Genomic DNA, 20431 nt, shown 5'->3' with positions numbered 1-20431 from the left:
AGGGCACCCCTTGCTCCCCTGTTCCCTCTCTGAAGGAGGAAAAGGAAGCATTTAGCAAAGTGCTAATGAAGCATGAGCCCAGCAGCCGGCGGGACGTGGTGGTGCACAAGAGATCGATGAACTGCTGGCCTGGCTGAATGTCAGCACCAGCCCTGCCCTCATCCCATGTCCTTTTAAGAGCAACGGAGCGTGGCACCTTAATTCATTTGTGGCTTTGCTTTTTCTTCTTCCCTTCAGATGAATGCTTTCAAGAGTTCGATTTTGAAATGAAGTTTCAATAATTTAAAAGGCTAATGCTGTTCTCTTCCTCCCCTGGCAGGACGTTATGGTCATGGCTGCTCGGATGCACAGTCTGCAATGTCAAGGTGCTTGTATTTGGGTTTTGCATTCTGACCAAAGTGAGGTCATCATCGTGATTGAAGTGGAAACAGCCTGTGCTGGTCATCCGACAGGATAACTTTCTGTGGCGTGTCTCCAGTGCTCTGTCTGGGCAAGTTTTAAATTACCTACCTTATGGGGTTCCTCTTCCATCCCTTGGCGAGTTGTTCTGTGCTCTAAAATAAGCACCACAAACGAAGCTGTTTTTCGCAGTGTGAAGCCTTCCTGTTGTGAGGATGTGTTATCCGTGCAGCATAACCAAGTGTGATTACGTGGTGAGCATCCACGGCCCTTCATTCCGACAACCAGCCTCTGCAGAAGAACAGAAGTGCCCCAAACTCTGACTTTGGGACCCAAGGGGCATCAGAAGAACTCAGCATCTTGGTTGAGATGTGTGGCACTGCTCAACGTTCACGCTATGTACCACTCCACAAGCTGCAAGTCTTTGTCCTGGTGAAGTGGCAAAGTGGCTTGAAAAGTTCTTAGGGCACCTCATTTAGGCCGCCGGGATGGAAGGGAAATACTGTTAATACGCCCTTTTGGTGGTGTTTTCTTCTTTGCTTTTTTCTTTTTTTCCCCTGCCAGCTTTGCAAAGCCGTCTTTGAACTCTTACGTGCAGGCAGATTTATTTTCTCAGCATGATCCGGACACATTTTGGCTGCGCGTCACAGTACGCCTCAGCGGTTAGAAATCAGCAACAGACAGAATGTAACACCAGGAAACCGTGTTGGTTTGATTTCTCTTGCACTAGAGGCTTTCTTTCCTCTTTTGTGACCCCCCAAAAAACAGCCTCTATATTAAGAAAAGGGATGCTTCGCCACCAGGTCCATACAAAGCCTTTATGGAGAAATCCGACAGCGGCCAGCAGGCCTCGACGTGAGCGAGCAGGGGGACTAGGTGCCTTTCATCTATTTTCTCTCTCCCTATTTATAGAAGCTGGGAGAAGCGATAGGGATCCGTGTCCTTGTTCTGCTGTGTCTCTGCCTGGCTGCTAATGCAACATTTGCACGGCCGAAGCAAAGTCAGGTTTCAATTCTGGTAGGAGGCTGCACCAGCACTGAGAAAGGAGCGGGCTCTGTGTGCTCCCTGAAGTCTGAGAGCACTTTTTAATTGCATGCTGTCTTTGCTATAGCAACTAAAAATATGTTTATTGACAGCGTGGCTTCAGATATATTCTTGGAGAGGAGTCCCCTGATGGCCCTGTCCAACATTAACTCTCGAGAGGCGTGTGAGTAGCAAAGCTTGCTGCATGCTTGGTGTCTCAACAGGAATGATGTTTGTGCAGTCATTAATGAGAGGCAATTAAGGGTAATACTTGAGCTGGAAGCGTGGGATTTGGGCCCTTTGAGTGGGTGCTCAGGAGATGAGCTAACCACTGATGGGACCAAAGCTTTGAAACACCTTGGTCATTATTAAAAACAGGGTGCAGGCTCTGAAGTCAGCTTGATATTGAGTTGTTTTCTGCATGGATCCTGCATCTCCAGGTCATTTAATGGAGTGAAAAAGGACTGGCTCATATTTTGTCTTCCTTTTCTAAATATAAACAAACACACCACTTCTTTCAGATCCAGCAAAGCGTTTTTTTGTTTTTGTTTTTTAATTTTTCTTTCTTCTCTTCTCAAAATAACCAGTGGTAGCCAGGGATTTAGTTTAGACCATGTTATAGGAATACCGTGCTCTGGGGCTTGAGGTGATTTCGTTTGGTCTGCTTTAGGATAACTTTTTACTTCTGGATTTTTGTTTGCAGGGACATGATTCATGAATGAATTTGGCCTCTTTCCCAGTGCAAACTCTCTGTCTTTAAGAAAAAAACAAACAACAAACAAACACAACAAAACTGCAAATGTGGACTAGCCTGGTCCCAAATATTTCAACAGAAAGCAATATCCACCCCACCTACCCCATGTGGCTTTGCTGCAGGTGCTTTGTTATGCTGTTGGTGGTTTATTCAGCGATCAGGTGATAAGGCCTTGTTTCCATCGTCATCCATCCAAAAAGTCTCCAGCAAACACAGGACCATGGGAGTGTTTTCTCCCCAAGAGGTGCTTTCTGCTTCTTGTCTTTCCAGGAGGGTCTGGACCTGGATGTGGCCATCGACCAGTCCTCCAGGCCAGTCTAGGCATACTGTTGGGTTTACTGGTACGAGTTAAATATATGTTAGAGATTTAGAAAATTAGGCTGTTGAGGGTCAGAGGACTGAAGTTTGGTCATTGCCTAGGGCTCTGTTTCATGAGTTTGATGGACTTTGCATCTGGCCACCCCAGAGCTGAAAGGTGCCTTCTCAAAGCTGAGACCATCTGCCATGATCTCCTGTGTGGTTTCTTCTGTGTAAAGCAGGGCTGAGCTTACCCTGCAGCCTTCCCTGCCTTCAGTCTGCTTCTGAGAAACCTTTTCAGGGTTTACAAAGGCCTTTAAGTTAAATGTGTATTGGCTTATCCAACCCATGCAAAGAGAGGACCTGGATGGGTGCCAGAAGAAACCAGCCTGAAAGACGTGTTGAAGTCCAACCTAGGATCTCATCCCTTGCTGGACATCGTAGTAGACCCATGTAGATTTTCCTTGAGGGTAGGTCTTGGAGTAAAAAGACATGACAGCATCATTTACTCTGGCATTGCTGGGCATACATCAGGTCTTTTGGTGGAGCAGCTCTGCAAGTGGGAAGGTTTTTTAACATTCTTACTGTTTTTCCATTTGATCTTCCAAATATGTGCACCTAGAAACATCTCTGACAGTTTTTTTGAGGGAGGAGGAGGGGAGCTCCAGTGTCTTAGCTGGACTCTGCCAGCCTGTTCCCCCTGACACTCTCTGGCCTCTGCAGCTGAGCACAGCTCTACGGATCACCTTTGGTCCTACCCAGGGCTATGAATCTATCACCGGGCAGGGAACTGAAGCTGTGACAAACCCAGGACTGGCTCTACAAAACACTGCAGCAGTATGATGCAACACAGCTGGTGAAAGCTCATCAATTCCAATTTGTTGGGGAGGAAAAAAAAAAACAAAAAAAAACAATTGGAAGGCGTAACCTCTTGCAGACTTTGTGCTTGGAGACTGGTATCTCTCATCAGGGCTGTTACACCATTCTCCTGCTGTTACAGCCTGAGGAAGGATGGGCGCAGAGGTGGTTGACTAGCACCTTCCACCAGGAGAGCTCGCCAGACACCAGCCTGCAAGGAAATTGCCCAGGCCTGGTTTATCTGCAGAGCTGATGGAAGAGCAGGGACCCAGCCTCGACCCACCTGGCTGTTAGTGGCACTTTATCTGAGCTTCAGCTGAGCAGAGCTGGCAGTGGGTGTACTGTCAGGAGCAAAGGGGAGTTTTAAGCACCTGCCAAGAGCGAGGAGGCTCCTGGATGCCATGAGTTGGGATAAATGCACGTAAAAATATATCTGGGATTTACCCAGAGCACACAGCGCTGTCAGATTTGGCTGAAGTCAGCCAATCTACTCAACAACTGCACTGAACAGGGACAGGCGAGAGAGGGTTTGATTGCAGGCATCTCATTTCCTTAGGAAATGGGACTAAAAATAGGAGAGGGACATAAGGAAGCCTTCTTTTTCTTGACGCCCCCCCTCTCCAGCTGGGTAGAAGCTTTTGTCCTGAAATCTGAGGTTTGGAGCTCTTGCCGTTGTCTTCTGGGCTCCAGATGTAGTCAGGCTGCAGATGTGTTTCTTGTCAGCCTTCGGGAAGTGGTGCACGAGCATGGGGATCGTGAGGGGCTGGTGCCACAGAAAGAATTGTGAAGTCCTCCTGTTCCTTTCCTGGGCTTGCCCTGAAGATGCTATTTGTTTTATCCAGCGCCCTCTTCCCAGGGAGGGCTTTGGTGGTTCCACTGGTGGCAGGAATGCTTCGGATGACCCTCCTCTCCATCTGAGGTCATGTCCTGTGCAGGCATCAGTGGCGTTTATCTTTGACTTGAGGTACAGGTTGTAAATTCAGGCCATAAATACTGGGTGAGGTGACTGTCACCGTTAGCACAGGCCAAGGTGATCTGTGTGCTGCTGCAAGTGAAGTCACTGGAGCTTGTCAGGCAAACTGCCCCGTCACCAAGGAATGACTGAAGCCTTCCAAAAGGAGGCTGGAGCCCTAGCAGGGCCATTCAGCTGCTCTGCAGCCTTGGTTGAGTCTCTCCTGTGGGATTTTGGGGTGCAGGTGTCAGCCGTGCATCTGCACCACGCGTGCAAGCGTCGTCCTAGAGCCTGCTGAAGGTGGTCGAGATGCTGCAGGTCTTTTCCCTTCATCCCAGCACCCTGCTGCCTTTGGGGCTGGGTGTGCACCCACCGTGTACATCCTCACCTGCTCCAGCTGCTGCTCTGTGTGGCTGCACCTCACCTGTGCCCACAGTTATCCGTGCTCTCACGCCCCTTGCTCACGGATATGCCCATGCCCTGTTACTGAAATCTCTCACAGTGCTGCCACACCAAAGCACAGGCAAGATGTGGTTTCAGACCTGGCAGAAAGTCTTCTTAAAACCAATAACTCAGCCACCGTTTCCTGCAGAGGTCCCATTCCCTTTCCCTAGGACCTCTGGAGGCTACGGCCTCCCGCTGCAAAACGGGGTGCGGGGCAAAGCCGAGCTGCTGGAGAGGTGCCAAGAGGCGAGGAGGGGAGGAAGAGAGGGAGGAGGAGGAGGAGGAGGAGGTGGTGAGCATCCCCTCGCCAGCCTCCCAGCCCTGCCCGGCCCCCGGGGCGGAGCCGCCGGTGCGCGGCCGGCGGAGCGCGGAGCCCCGGAGCTTGGGATCCTCGGAGCTCGGGAGCCCCGGAGCCTCGGAGCCCCGGAGTTTGGGAGCCCCGGAGCCCCGGCATGAGCTTCCCGAGGCCCCTGCGGCGCTCGGTGAGCCTGAGCCCTGCCCGCACCCTGCGGCTGGTCGTGCTGGGGCAGAGCGCGGTGGGCAAGACAGGTAGGAAAGAGGGGGGTCCCGGCCGGGGCGGTGGGATGGGGAGCGTGTCCCCAGGGGAACCCCTCGTTCCTCAGCCCCCCTTCTTTGATTTTTTTGGAAGAGGGTCGCCGCTTGGCTTTGGGGTTTGCAGCTGGGCAGCTCTACAAGCAGGGCGCTGGGTTGGGGTGTACTGTTGGAGCTGCGGGGGCCGCTCACCCGGCTGAGGTTTGGGGGTCGCTGGGTATCTGTAGGGAAATAGTGGGGTCTGCGGAGCCCCTCGCAGCAGAGAGCAATTTACTTTTCCTCCTGGCAAACTCTCTCTCACTGCACTCTTCATCTGTAGCTGACAGGTGGGGGATTTTGGGGTGCGGAGCTGGGGGCACCCAACTCTCCCCTTTGCCCCCTGCAGGGCTGGCAGCTGCCCCTGCACCCTTCCTGCAGCACCCAAGGGTGCCAGTCACTGACAGGGGAAGTCCTGGCAGCACCGGGGCTGGGGACAGTGCTGCCACGTCCTTGGGAACAGGGCAACTCCACCAAAGGCACAACCTTGAACGGGGGCCGTGGCAGTGGCACCTCCGCCAGGCTTGCTGCCAGCAGCTTTAGCTGTCGGTGCCGTCCAAGTCGCGTTTCCATATACAGTAACCGTCCAGCCTCTTGCCTTCCTCTTTCCCGGGGTTAGGGGAAAAAAATAAATTAGCTGTTTTGCCCCGCTTGCTGCAACAGAGGTGCCGCCGTGGTCCCGGTTAGAGAGCAGGAGCTCACGCTCCAGAAATCAAAGTGAACATTGAGGCTAAATGCCTAAATAAGGACTCCCTAGGCCCGGTGCTCTCAGAGGAGAATTAAAAGCAGAAGTCTGCTGTGATTAAAAACTGGGCAAAACTCAGCAGCAGCGCACCTGCCTTTCTCCAGGCAGGTAAATTCGAGCTGTGGGAATATTTTCTGCCGAATTCACCTGGAGGAGCAGCCATACAGCCCAGCTGGGAACAGGAACGGGGGGGTTGTTCAGCCTTCGCCGAAATCCTTGCCAGCAGGAGGAGCAGAGGGGGCCCTGGGTGCTGGTTGCAGGGACCAGGGCAGAGGGAGGTGATCGATGCCTGGCTTGTTCCAGGCAGGGAGGGTCCGGGAGCATCCACAGGGACGTGTCGGCAGCATCCTGCCCTTGCTGCCGAATTTCCAAAGGAGGGATGTCACAGCACCTCAACACAGGGATCTCCCCACCTCTGTCCCCATGAGTGCTGTGCTGCGCATTGGGGAGAGCGTGGCACCATCACATCGATGCCCTGGTAATGGGCCGTGAGCCTGAAAAGACCCTGTGTTGGGATGGAGCCAGGAGAGGGAGGAGTGAGAAGGGCAGGGGTGCCCCGTTTTGGGAAAGGGGATCAGGGGAATCGAAGCGGACTTTCAGCTGGCGTTTCGTCCCACTTGCAGCCCAGGCATTTTGCTCTGGACTGACTTCAAGGCTCAAGGATCTGCTTGTGGAAGGTTTGGTCAGGGTGAGAGGGATTTGTTGTTCATGTGGGGTTGAAGGCCAGGTCTCAGGAGCCCATCCTGCAGCCATGAAGCTGCCGGTGCTGACAGACAGGAGGCCCCGGGCTGCAGCACCACGCGGGGAAGCTGCTTGCATCCCCCTGGCAGCGGGACAGGGGGCACCAAGGGCTGCCAGGGCTTTAAGGAAAGAGCCTCATGGCTGGGTTTGGATGCAGAAACCAGGTTTAGGGGCTGAAGGGGCCATGGCCTGTGACTTGTTTCTAATCTAAAGAGCAATTAAAATCTAGACAGCTACAAAAGGGAGGAAAGAAGCTCGCTTTGACTCTCTGGGGCAGTTTGGAAAACTTCAAATCCAGCCTCCCAGGGAGGCATCTAAGCAGCCCCACGTAAGTGGGACAAAGCGACCTGAGGTCCTGAATCCTCTGAGCAGGGATGAGCTTGGGGACAGGCCTGTGGCTGAACCCCATCAGTAGCCGTGAGATCCAGGCTGCATAAATCACCTGCGGGGGGCTGTAAATCCAGCCCTTCTCCGGCGTTATCTCCTGCCTTCTGCTGCTGATCCTAGCCAGTGTAAACTTTGCTGCACTTCAGAGGGAAGCTCTGCTTACGAAACACGGCCCAAAGATGAATTGATGTTGTAAGCTGCTCCGCTCGCAAGAGGGATGTGCTATGCAGCAGCATAAACAGCTCAGCACGTGGGCGCACAGGGCACCGGGCAGCCGCCGAGGTGGCCAGCCAGTCCTTGCAACGTGGCTTAGCTGGGCATCACAGCATCCCCTTAACCATGTAGAGAGACCAAATTAACCTTATCTGCACCAGGGTTCTCCAAAGAGAGCCCTCTCCGAGGTTATTTATGTTCAAGATGGAGGAAAAAAAACCTCCATATATGGCTGCTTGGACGTGCTCGTGCCTTGCTGCCTTCATCCCCTTCTCCTGACTGGCAGCTTTGCCCAAATGCTTGCACCCGAGCCAATTTTTAATGATTTTAATTGGCTCCTCCTCTCATACAACACCATGCACACCAGCTTCGGATGGCTGCTGAACATGCGACATGGGATTAGGTGCTTTCTAGAAATCAGGACTGACCTGCCTCCCTCTCCCCCTGACAATTTGGGTCCCTCTTTAAGGATGCTGCTGCATGCCTCCTGCAGGGTCCTTGGCTATCTCTGCAGAGCAATTTTGCTAAATGACATGTTTATGTCATCAAATCCTTTCTCTGACAGGCAGGGTTTGAAACTCAGGGGCTGCTTGGAAGGTGGAAGGACGCTGAATCCCCAAAGCAGGAGCCAGGCACGTGCATAAGATGTGGGACAACATTCAACACGACGAATGGCTGGGACAAACTCTTCCTGAGCTTGTGGGCAAAAAGCAAATGTCTCCTTGGCGTGGGAGCACACCAGTCCTGCTGGCTGGGAGCTTTTTGTCGGCTTCTTGTAACCAGGAGGGTTTAATGCCATGTCCTAGGTTCGGTGTGTTTTGTTCTTCCTTTGCGCTCCTGGCTCTGTTTCCTCCTCCTGCTGTGCTGGTGCCCTGCACTCAGCCTCCTCATCCTACCTTTCCTGGGGCTCTGAGCTCCTGACTTGTTCTGGTTTTTTTTTTTTTTTTTTTTTTTTTTTTTTTTTTTGGTGCCCTCTATTCCTACTCATTTTCCACCAATTTCACTTTTTGCTCCTATTGCCTCTCTTTCCAAGCCATCTCTCAGCCTCTCTGCTGCCTTTCGCTCCCGTCCATAACCATTACCATCACAACCACCTTCAAGGGCTTAAGCATCACTTACATTAGCTGTGCTCCATCCAGCCTCCAGACCCTTTCTCTGTCTGCACCAAAAATCACACCGAGGCACCAACAGAGCATTTTCACAGCAGCTGCACTGAGAAGATGTTGCCTACAAGATGCTGCGCGGACCATTTTTCTTTGAACATCTGTGGCCGTGGGCGCATGGATCGGCTCCTAAGGACTGAAAAGATGTCCAGAGAGTGAGCGTGGAAAGGAAGCCAAGTGCAAAAATAACACTTTGGGTTTGTCTTTTTTTTTTTTTTTGGCCAGACAAAGGGCTCTTGCAGGAGCTCACCCATGGCTGGCTCTGTCTGAGACCGTCCGATGCTCCTGCTGATAGGAAGGCACAGCTCCATGATGGTTTCTGAGCAGGGCACTGAAACACATTGGGAACTCCCCCTTGCTGGGTCAGCCCCACAGCTTTGTTGTATTGCTGTTGAAGACTATGCTCCCTAGTTACCCCCATCAGCCAGAGCTGTGGGGTTTCTCATCAGTCTTGGCACACACACAAGTCCCTGGCCAGGTCTCCACCAAACCACCTCCAGCCCTTGACCCTGGGGCCCTGGCACTTATCCCATCCCGGATTAGAGGGGCCACTTTAATGAGTTAATGTCCCCCGGTGACACTTGCTCTCTGCAGTCACAGGCTCTGTGCCAGGGCTTTCCCCTGCTGGAGGAAGAAAGTTTCTAGCCCCGGGGGCAAGTTCTCAGTTCCTGCTAAATGGACGCCAGCTGAGCATTGGGGCTTGCATGTTCTGCTCATCCTTGGGTCTCTAGTGTCTCCCAGAGCATCTCAACCTCCTCACAGCTTTTTGTGGGGTGGTGGAGGCTGTGGGTATGAAGTGAGTATGGAAAATCCCCCCCAGAAGCCAGAGGTTGTCTCCTCCATTGGAGCTCTGTTAGCAGCGACGACAAGTAAGTTCTGGCTGCCTACCTGCCCCTTGCAGGCCAGCGGGTGTTTGGTACCTCCAGCTTGTGCCTGTGCTCAAAGAGCTGTTGCTTTTTTTCCTGTTTCCTGTTCCTGGCTATTCACCAGCACTATCTGCTGTCCCTGCTGCTGGAAACACCCCAGCTAGAGGCTCTGCACGAAGGGAAAGCTTTTGCCATACCTTATTTCCCTTTCAGGAATCTCTTCATTGAGGTGTTTTTTGGTTTCTTGGTTTTGTTTTTTGCAGAGCTCACCCTGAACAAGCCCTTGCTTGGGCTTGAGCATCTGTGGGTGCTCTGGAGCTGAGCTCTGTCTCACTCAATCTGGCTAGATGGAGAGAGGTGACAAGAGGCATGACTTTTGCCTAATTTTTTTCCAGCCCTTGCCGTGTTTGGATGGTCAAGCCTGCAGCACCAGCAGACCTCCACCCTGGCCAGCCACTAGAGTGTAATTTGGGCTTTGCATCTCCCTGTCTGTGTTGCAGGGAGGTCTGGTAATCGGATAAGAGCAGTTTAATTGCACGCACTGCCTTTCCAGAGCTTGTTTTGCTGCAGCACGTTGCTGCCGTAAAGAAGACCCCACTCAGAGTTGCTCAGTACATCCCTCCCGGCTTGCCATGCCCTGCAACACCCCTTTTGAGACAAATTTCACCAGATTTGGTGGCAATGGCTTTAATTCCTCCCTGCAATATGCCTGGGTCAGGTTAAACAAACAGGGCTGAGATTCGTGAGACCCATCCAGGCAGTCAGACCGCCAGCGGTGGTGATGTAGAGGGGGAGCCTGGCCCTGCGGTGGCTCGCCAACGCACTGAGCTCACATTTGGAAAGCACTTGGCTGGAGGCCACCGAGGGCATCACTCACCCAGCATAAAGCTCAGCACGTGCATAAATCTCTGTAGGATTCAGGGCCAGAAGGAGCAGTTTATCAAAACTGACTGTAAGCTGCACGCAAAAGGCAGGGGTTGTGGGGTTGGGTTTCCCTGGCTTGCACTTTGCTCCCGGCCACCAGGCAGGAGCCACTTTTCGTCCACGTGCCCCGAGGGGACGTTTCTGACAGCAGCAGTGTGGAAGAGGCTGCTGAGCTCTGGCCAGGCAAGAGATTGGGTTAGCAGAGTCCCAAGGGGCTGCTGCTGCTTTCCAAGGCTGTGATGCTGAGTTGTGTTGACGTGGAGGGCGTTTTCACAGCTGATGTCTGATCTGGGCACAGACTTCATCCTCTGCCTGGAGCATCTCAGCAGTGTCCCCTCTGCTGGGGAGAGCACCAAATGTCCTGGGTCACCCCCACCTGCTCTGTATTGGCCCTTGTATAAGGCAGATGAATTCCCATCAGCATGGTGCTGGGTCCTCTGGAAGTATTTTAGCTGGGATATCGCCTCCTGGTCCCCGCTGAGGCAGATCTTTGCTCCTCCTGCCTCCCTCAGCCAATATTTCTCCACAGTTTGCTCTGACAATCATAACTGGGTTTGTTGTTTTGTCTTTTTATTAACAGCACTGACCGTAAGATTCATCACCAGGAGGTTCATTGGAGACTATGACCCAACGCTAGGTAGGTGAAGTTCTTTTCCTCGCTGCTGGTGCTGCTGCTGCTCGCTCAGTGGCACCACCCTCAAACCCACCACCTTCGCTTGCTCCTCCTCAACCTGGTCAGAGCCACTGGTCCTCGTGGCAGCTCTTGTGTCCCTCCTCTTTATTTTGGTGTTTTGTTAAGGCAAAAGCTGCTGGGGCAGGACATCAGCATTGCACAAGCATGCAGGTAGCTGGGAAGAGGTATCTCCTGGATCAGTGGCCAGTGCTTTGCTGTCCTCTAGTTGTGTTTTGTTTTGCGTTGGATTTGAGTTTTTGGGGTACTTAAGTCAGATCCCAGCAGAAATGTTCCAGAAAGAGTGGTTGTGTGCTATGATGAACAACATTTTTCTCCCCAAAAAAGTGAAATCTGTTTTTCCTCTCTGGAACTCCTTTCTGCCTGCTGCTCAGTCCCACCGTGGGGTTCAATGCACTCAGCCACGCACTGAAATAAAATTGGCAGCAATCTGGGCTTTGCCAGGCTCAAACAGCAGCGGCTCAAGGGCAATGACACAATGAGGAATATGAAGCTTGGGGTGTTTCATGGCATGTTTTTTGCTGGAAGAGACAGGGCCAGGGCAAGAGCTGCATTAGAGCTGGAGGCCATGTAGGCTGTGGGTTACAGTAGGTGAAAATGGACTTCTCCAGCAGGGTTTGCATCAAGGCAGCCTTGGTTGTTGTTTGCCACCTGAGGGCTTCTCACCCCTGTGCTTTTCTGTCTGTCCTCCTCCAGAAATGATTTACAGGCACATGGCCGTCATCGATGGGGAGATGGTGCACTTTGAGATCCTTGACACGGCAGGGCAGGTGAGCTCACACCGCTGGCTGACCCCGGCAAACATTGACGGGGCAACCTCACTTGCCATCGGAGGACACTCCTGCTCTTCCACTAGCCTTAATCTGTCGTGTTTGAAATATCGATTGAGTTGTTTGTCTCAGAAAAATGACATTTTGGAGAGTTTACCTCCAAAATGATTGTAGGGAATGGAGAGTCCTGTGCTGACTTCCCATGCAGCCCTGCAACCGTGGTGGCCCTCATCCTCCCCTTGTCCACATCAGATGTGTTTGGTTGCAGCCTCCACCCATCGCTTTGTCCAGTCCAACAAATTTCCCTTCTGATCTTGCTTGCAAGTCCCTGCCATGTGCAATCCCAGCATCAAAAACCCTTCAGGAATAAAGGTGGTGGGCCCTCACGGGAGGTTTCAGTGGTTGCAGTTGGCGATGTGTGTATTGAGAAGATGTTGGGGTCTTCTCGTGCTAACGGGGGCTTGTTTGCCACTCCAGGAGGAAGACTCCCTGCAGATAGAGGAGAAGATCAAGTGGGGAGATGGCTTTGCGGTGGTCTACTCGGTGACAGACCGGTGCAGCTTTGACGAGGTCGTGCGGCTCTGCTTCCTCATCAACCACATCCACGCCAGCCCCAAGCGGAGCGGTGGGAGCGAGCAGCCCCCCGTGGTCATCGTGGGCAACAAGAAGGACTTGCAGTTTGACAGGATGGTGTCCACGGAGGACGGCGAAAACCTCTCCAAAACCTTGAAGCTTCCTTTCTATGAGATCTCCACCCGGGACAGCTATGAAGAGACCGTGGTGGTGTTCAACACCCTCTACCAGGAGCTCATGAGGCAGGGGCACTTCTCCCCAGGCTCCTTCAAGAGGAGGACAGTGTCAAAGGTGATGGAGAAGATCCCCAAGATGCAAGCCAGCTCCACCTTGAACTCGGCGGGCCGGAGCCTCAGCTTTAACTCCTTCAGGGACTACATCCCCGAGTGAGCATCCCCAGGGCAGAGGCAGGAGTGATGGACAAGCCGGGACCAGGGGACGGGTCCTCCTGCCGGGGCACCCGCAAGGGAGTGAGGAGCTACCTTCCTCGGGGGCTGGAGGGCAGCTTGTGGGCCAGGGCTGAGCTCCTGGGAGGGGAAAGTTAAGAGGTGGGGCGGGTGGGATTGGTGCTGAGCAGCCTCCAAAAGCCTGTAGGTTTCCACAAACAGGCTTTGCATCGGCAGGGAGGATGCTCTTCCTCTGTCCCACCCCTTTGCTCCCTCCTCCTCCTCCTCCATAGCTGAAGTCAGCAACAAAGATCATCCCTGTTGGCTTCAGCGGTGTTGGGTCAACACTTGTAGGCACCAATTTGCTTCGTTGAGTACCAGACCCATCTCCGACACCTCCCTGTGGATCTCCTGCTCCCCACCTGAGGCTCACTGGGTTTGCTCGTGTCCCTTGGGCTCTGCTGGAGCCCTTCTCCTCCTCGCTCACGGGCTGGCAGCACGGGCATGTTCTGAAGGAAAGCAGAGATCTGTTTACAGCGGGGGGAAAAAAGCCTGCTAACCTCTGGCTTTTCTCAAAAACTGTGGTTTTCAACATCTGAAGCTCCTTATCACTCTCTCCTTTAACACCACTGTAAATAAAAGCCCGGGCAATGGGCTCCTGGCTGAGGCTGCCCCTTGCTCTCCGTCTCCGCCTCACTCGGGGCTGCTGGCCTCTGTGGGGAGGCCAAGCAGGCTGCACTGCTGATGTACGCTGCAACCTCGGGCTGAGATCGTGCTTCTCCATCCCAGGGGAATATTGTTCCTGATGCAACTTCTAGTGATGCCCTCACCCTGCAGCTCAGCTCAGCATTGACAGTGTGTCTCAGAGAGTCCCCAGGGTGCAAATCATGGGACATGGTGCAACGGAGCAGAGAGTGGGAGGTGCAAATGGTTCTTGGTCCCTCACCTGCTTATTAGTTGCCCCATCCCAAATGGGAAATTGCTGTGGCCAGAGAATTTGGGTGTGCTGCTGCATTGTCAGCACCAGGGCACATCCTCCCGCTGAGCTGCTCCTGCCTGATTTCTCTTCCTCCCACCCTCCCAATGCAGAGTGCTGCTTTGCCATCCAAAAAGTGCATTTTTTGGGAGACCCACGGCGTGCCATGTGTGTGTCCTCTGAGAAGTAACTGTGTGCTGCTGCGTCCTGTGACAATAAAAGCCCAGACAGTGATTTTGTGCGGTGCTCTCTCATTCAGACGTTTCCCTGCCAGGGAGAAAACAGCCTTCAGGGTGGGCTACAAAGCCTTTAAATTCGGGTCTCCAGGCTCCCCCCAGCTCTGCCAGGGTGCTGCAAGAGGGAAGGAGTGGGTGGAGATGCTCACCAGGGGCCCTACAGAGCATCACGCACTGCACAAACACCCCTCGCTCCCTTAAGGCTCCCCGAGGTGCTTTCTGGGGCTGCTTGCATTCAACCAAGAGCTTTCTTGCCCAGAATTTAACTAAATCCCACTAAATCAGCACTTCTGGCATAGACCTGCGTCCCTCCTGTGGAGCAAAGACGAACCCCGTCGAGGGTCCGGGACAATTTGGGACTGTTTGTTCCCAGTATCTTAATTAATCTGTGAAGTGGCGGCAGTGGGAAACGTCACTGGGAGCTGCTGGTTTGCTCACAGCCAGGCCTCTGTGTACGGCGAGAGCAAAATCTGGGGCTTAAAGCCCTAGGGAGCTGGCTAAGGGGAAGCAAATGTTGGGATTTTTGTTTTAATTTTAGAGGTTTTTTTATTATTATTATTTATTTTGATGGCATTCCCAAGTGAGCTGGGCTTGGGGCTTTGTGGTCTGGCAACCTGAGAGGATGTTTGCTGTTTGGGGCTGGCTGCTTTTCAGGAGAGACCCACATCAGCCAAAAGCCAGCCGACCATGAAGCTGCCGGGATGGGGAGGGAAGAAGGAACTTGGGGCTGTGAGGATGCAGCCTTCAGCCTCGCTCACCGACCCCAAGCACTGGGGGCTGCAAACCCAGGCTGCCCCAAAACCCCTTTCGGATGTGGGCACACACCTGGCCCTCACCCCGTGCCCCCGAGGGACCCCTTTTCCTCGCCAGCTTGTGCTCCAGGTCTGTGCGGGGCCGGGAGGAGCAGAAACACACATTTTTCAGCATAAATTATCCAAAGCGAGGGAAGGGAGAGAGGCTGGCAGCTGGTGGGGCCAGCACACGCTTCTGCTCCCCCGGGGGTGGAGCGCAGTGGGGATCGCTGTCCCGAGCCAACCCCAGTGCTTTTCTACACCATCAGGAATTCAGAAAGGGTTTTTTGGCCAAAACCCTGGTGTATTTTCTGCCCATGTTTCAGCCCCCTCTTGCTTGGCCCTGCTCGCCTGCTATAATTAGCAAACCTCATTTGTTCAGCTGCTCTCCGGGAGGCCAAGGGGAGCTCATCAGGGCTAATTGCTGAAAGCCTTTAGAGGCTCTCCACGAGCTTGAGGCATCCTCATGTGTTCCTGGCTGCTGTTGGAGGAGTTTCCTTTCTTGAGCACAGCATTTTGAGGGTGCCACAACAAGTAGGAGTGGGAAAAGTGTTGGTGGGGAGGGTGGTCCTCTCCTGGGGGACCTAGGGATTGGGGGTAATGCAATGGGGCAGCCCCCAAAATCCTAAACTCCTCTGCAGGGGCTCAGGTGAGGAGAGGGAGGAAGGTCTCTGCCTTCCTTGGAGCAGGTCCTACAGCTTGCAGGGCTCAGGGAGGAGGATTAAACCCATGAATGCAGAGAGGAGGTGCCCAGACCCCCACGTTACAGCCCTTTGGAGGTGCCTGGCTGTGTAGGAATGCTCAGCCTGCAGCCCCCTTCTTGCAGTAATGGGCAGTGCCATTGCAATAATATGTAAGGTAATTTTGGGGGTGTAACCCTTAAGCATGGGGAGTGAAGGTTGCTACTTGACTTGCCTTGGAGTCCCCCCAAAAAGGGGTGGGGGCAGGCTTCAGGGCTGCTTGATAACGCAGCTTAATGGAGCAGGGGTGTCCCGTGCTGATGCTCTGAACAAATGTTCCCAAGCTTTGCTGCACTGTTGGAAAATGCCAGCCCTCAGGGGGGGGTCTGGAGGGCTGTCCTGCACCTGGGGGCCGTCAGTCCTTCCAGCCTGATGGCAGGGCTGTGATGGGAAGCCGATGGCTGGGCCCTGTAGAGAAGAGCTGGAGAGTTTCAGCCTAATCATCCAAAAGGCATCTCCAGGGCAGTGATTCAATTTTGCAAGTGTGTAGGCTGCAAATCTGCTTACCAGATTTCTGGGAAGCTTGGAAGAGGCGAATAACACAGAAACATCCTTCCCAAAAGCTCCTCGCATGCTGGTCACCGGCAGCACCTCCCAGGCACGCTGAGCCCCTTCAACATCCCTTTTGCACCTTCTGCAAATCCTTCCACTGAAGAAGTAATGTGTGCGTGTGTGTGTGTACCACCTGGGCAGAGACCCTAAAGCACTTTTTTTCCCCCTACGTTGTGCTTGGGTTGAGCAAGATGAGTTGTTTTTTTTTTTTTTTTTTTTTTTTTTTTTTTTTTTTGCATTGATGCTCTCAGTCTTGTGGTACCTGCTCCTCCACCCGCACACCCTGTGTGGTTTGGGGGAGTTTTCTGAAACATTAAGGAAACCAAAGGGCCCGAGGCTCAGCTTCAGCAGCCAAAGCCTTGCTTGGAAGGGTAAAACCATGCTTACATGGGGATGTGAAGTCTGATTGCAGCAGCAGGTGTGATCACCCCTTAGCAAGAGGCACAGAGTAAGCCCGTGGAGGGGGGAGCTGCTTTCAGTTCATTGCATGCTCTTCATCATCATCAACCTCATACTTTAAAAAAAAGGTTTGGATTTACTTTATGAAGTCTTTGAGAAATTAAGTGTTTGGCCATGTAGCTTTGCCTGGAGAGCTGTGTGCATCTGGCCTCATGGCATCCCCAGATACACATAAGGGAGTGTGAAGCTGGTGGTGGCATCTTCCAAGCAGGTGCTGGCTTTAGGCACCTGAAATAAATGCAGACTCTCTAATCCGTAATATTAATTTAAGTTCAGAGCAAACTGCAAGAGGCTGGGTCTTACAAAGTTCCCTGGCTTGAAGAGGCTTGGTCTGAATGCTTGGGTACTGTTGGGTGCTGGAGCCTGGGGAGCAGGAAGACGAGCCCCCAGGAGGGTGGTTTCTCTCCCAGTTCAGGCAGACACAATGGAAAGGGATAAGTAAAGAAATAAAACAGAAACAATAGTCCAGAGCCATCCTTTCAAAACTCTGCTGCTATTTATATGTCCGTGTTCTCACTGTGGGTTCTGCTGCTTGTTTTATTGCCATTACGAACTGCTGCCAAGTCGCCTGGGAGTTCGGGGAAATTCAGGACTGGTCTCCAGGGTCAAAACTTAGAGTTTCCGGTCATCAGAGGAGCTATATCAGCCTTTATTTCTTTTGTTTCCTTTATTCCTTTTAAACTGTTTGGTAGTTCTGAGTACTTTCTCCAGCTGAGCACAAGCCTCTGCAAGATGTGGAGACGCTCAGCACAGCCGAAGGCTTTTGCTGGCACTGAAAGGAAGGTCTGGGAACTGCAAGGGTGAAGAAAAGCCAAAAGAAAACACCCAGCACAGAGCATCAGCTCACATGTACCTGCCTGTGGTTTTACAGCATTTCTCCCAGGTCAGGAAAAGCAGATAAACCAGGGAGAGGTACTGAGGGGAGGGCAGGAGGATGGCTACAGATGTACTGTCCAGGTTTGCCTCCTTGTGCTCATCCCTATGCCTCTTATATATAACTTTGGGGGAAAACGGGTGGGTTTTGGGGTGTAGGGTTTCAGTAGGATACATCTCTGTGATGAGTGTGGTTGGAGCCTGGGGCATGCAGCTGCTCTCGCCCAGGGAAAATCACAGAGAGACACTGAGTCCTGGAGGTGCTCCGCTGCTCCCACCCTTCTTTTGTTCTAGGTAAACCCATGCATCTACTTCTATAGTTTTTCTTTTAAAAAAAAAAAAAAAAAAAAAATCTCCCGTATAGACTGGGCGTGCTCCTGGGAAGCTTTGGCTGTGATTGCTGGCGCTCTGAAGCTGCAGGAAAATATTGATAGTAAGGGCTGGTCCTCACAAAGGACAAGCCTGTGCTCCTTACCCCATGAGCAAAGTCCCCACAGCTCCTCACGCTCTGTTTTCTGAGCCTGAAACATAACCATACGACTTTAGATTGCCTGCAGCACCCCTTTCTATGGGACACACTGCAAGAAAGGACACTCTTATGGGGCGCTGATATGAAACATCAGTAGGAATAAATCTTATTCCCTGCTTTTTTTTTTTTGTTTGTTTGTTTTCCCAATTTATTTTCACCAGAAAGCATCATTGATTTTTTATTTTTTTTTATTTTTTTGAGCTGTCCTTATTGGTGCTGCTGCTGGGTTGAATATGTTTCCCACCTCATCCCTTTCCTGGGCATCAGCAGCTGGAGGAGCCACATTCCCACCCTAAAGGCATTGTCAATCAAAGTTCTCAAGGTGGCACATATTAATCAGAGCCTTTGGGAAGCCCCCCATTAAAACAGCAAATTGGTGGTTTCCCAATATTTAAGCTTTTTTTTTTTTTTTTTTTTTTTTTTTTTTTTTTTTAAACCCACCATATACCTCCAAGCCTGTGCAAATTTGGTTGAGAGTAATAAGCAGCAACAGGATGAACTGGGCATGGCCTCAGGCGTTCTACCTCATTGGATGCAAAATGGGAAATTTAAAACCTTTTCAAAATCTACAAAGTTAGGAAAAGTGGGGAAAAATACCTCATTCTACAGAGGGGACATAAAGCTTCATAAAACCATACATCTCGCTAACTGCATCCCACGGACTCGATCTGCCTGAGTTTCTCTAATCCCCCCTTGGAGTGATTTGCTGTCCTGCAGCTACCAGGATTTAATCGTTTGCCATGTGAGAGAGCTTTTCCCAGAGCTTGTCTCACTGCCAACAGCATCACGGGTCACCCCCAGCACCTCGGGCACTGGGAAGCTGGGAATGGCTGATACCTGCCACGATTTTCTGAAATTTTGGGGTTCCTACTGTGTCCCCATTCTTTTGGCTGAGGAATTCAGAGGCAAGAGCATCAGGGATCATGGACCTGTCCTAAAGATAATTTTTAACTTCTCTGTCCTGTTTCTTTTTTTCCTTTTTTTTTTTTTTTTTTAGCTAAACAGTGCTTTTATTAGGGCAGAGGGATTTATAAAGACAAAATATTAATAATAATAATAATAAATGACAAATCCTATCCTAATAATTCAGCCAGCCCTGGTTTAGATTGTGACTGAACTACTCTGAATTGCCATCAGATTTTATTAACTTCCACTTGCTGCCTTTCTTCCAGCTTGAGGGGCAGCATGAGCAGCATAAGCCCAGTGATCTCAGTCTTAATGTCTTTGGTGGAAAAAGAACCTTTTCCCTTTATTTAAACTAGCTTGGTCCGTAACCTTGATTTATTTTATTTTTATTTTATTTTTATTTTATTTTTATTTTTATTTTATTGTCCTAATTCTCCCCATCTCCTTCCAGAAATCCCAACAAACTCCAGCTGGGAGAGCCGTGCCCTCTTCCTGTAGTGCTTGGTACCCAGCCCCACATCCATCACCCATCGCTTTGTTCCCACCCTCCTAATCTCAGGACCAGAGAGAGCAGATCCAGAATCCTGTCAGGGTGGACACCACTGCCTTGGATCTTCGGGTGAGCCCCCCTCCTTCGTTTCTCCTCATCCTGGATCTGAACCTCCTTCCACCCCTAGGAGCCCAAGCCAGCAGCAGGGAGATGCTCGTCCTGGTGTCACCAACCAGTTTTTCCCCACCTCCCACAGTGGTACTGCCCAAAGTGAAAAGAAAAAATAATTTTGGAGTCTGTGAGTTGGGAGATGCATCTCCAAGGGTTTTTTTTTTGGGTTGCAATGAAAGATTTTCCCAGGGGATTTGGCCACCTTGAGACCCTCCTTAAGAGCAACATTTCCTGGGGTGAGTAGTGCTGTTGTCTTTGGACCCGGTGCTTGGCGTTGGGTTTTTGGTGTTTTTTTCTTTTTTTCCTCAGACCTGAGAGGACTTAAGGGGATGCCAAGCATCTCATTTAGCATGAGAAATGGGGAGAAAACTCCAGTAACAGTAAAATCAATCAACAGAATGAGAGCAGCCTTAGCACTGGCATGGTTCATTTACGCATGGATCTGCAGGTACGTACTAAGAGCTCATCCAGAGCCACCTCAATAACTGCTTAAAAAGGAAAAAGAGGGGAAAAAAGAGTTATTGCTGTATAAGCAAATGCTTGTTGAAAATATTTGTAAGACTTTCCCAGCTCCATTTCTTATGTAAAAAAACCTGCAGGGGCCCGGGGTGGGAAGCAGAGCAACATCTTGTCTTAGATAACACTGCTGGCTTTGCTTGGATCAAGTTGCCTGGGCTATAAAGGTCTCTGACGTGGCTGCAGGGCTGGGAGGAAAATTCCCTCTCGGGAAAGAGGAGCAAACCCTATAGCACCACAGAGAAATATCCGGGTGAAGCGCTCGGTCAGAGACGGTCGCCCCTGGGTACCGCCAGAGCATCCTTTAACCTGCCTTTAGGTAAAATAAAAATGTGTGCTTTTCGGGGGGGGGGGGGGGGGGGCTGGCAGGGGGATGCAGTGGGTGGGTGTGCAGAGCCAGGGGAGGCAGCACGTGGTC

At 51.7% G+C, this 20431-nt stretch overlaps 1 protein-coding gene across 1 annotated transcript; it reads left to right on the top strand.

Moving 5' to 3' along the window:
• Positions 1–5141: 5141 nt before the first annotated feature.
• Positions 5142–12937, top strand: LOC116489830 (ras-related and estrogen-regulated growth inhibitor-like). Its single transcript, XM_032188526.1, has 4 exons — positions 5142–5276; positions 10935–10991; positions 11742–11815; positions 12293–12937. The coding sequence occupies exons 1-4, from the start codon at positions 5180–5182 to the stop codon at positions 12776–12778; spliced, it is 714 nt and encodes a 237-aa protein (XP_032044417.1). The 5' UTR covers positions 5142–5179; the 3' UTR covers positions 12779–12937.
• Positions 12938–20431: the final 7494 nt, after the last annotated feature.

This window comes from Aythya fuligula, chromosome 5 (genome assembly GCF_009819795.1).
Source record: "Aythya fuligula isolate bAytFul2 chromosome 5, bAytFul2.pri, whole genome shotgun sequence".
Classification (NCBI taxonomy): Eukaryota; Metazoa; Chordata; class Aves; order Anseriformes; family Anatidae; genus Aythya; species Aythya fuligula.
The sequence above is the reverse complement of the archived record's forward strand: the minus strand, read 5'-3'. Positions and strand labels throughout refer to the sequence as shown.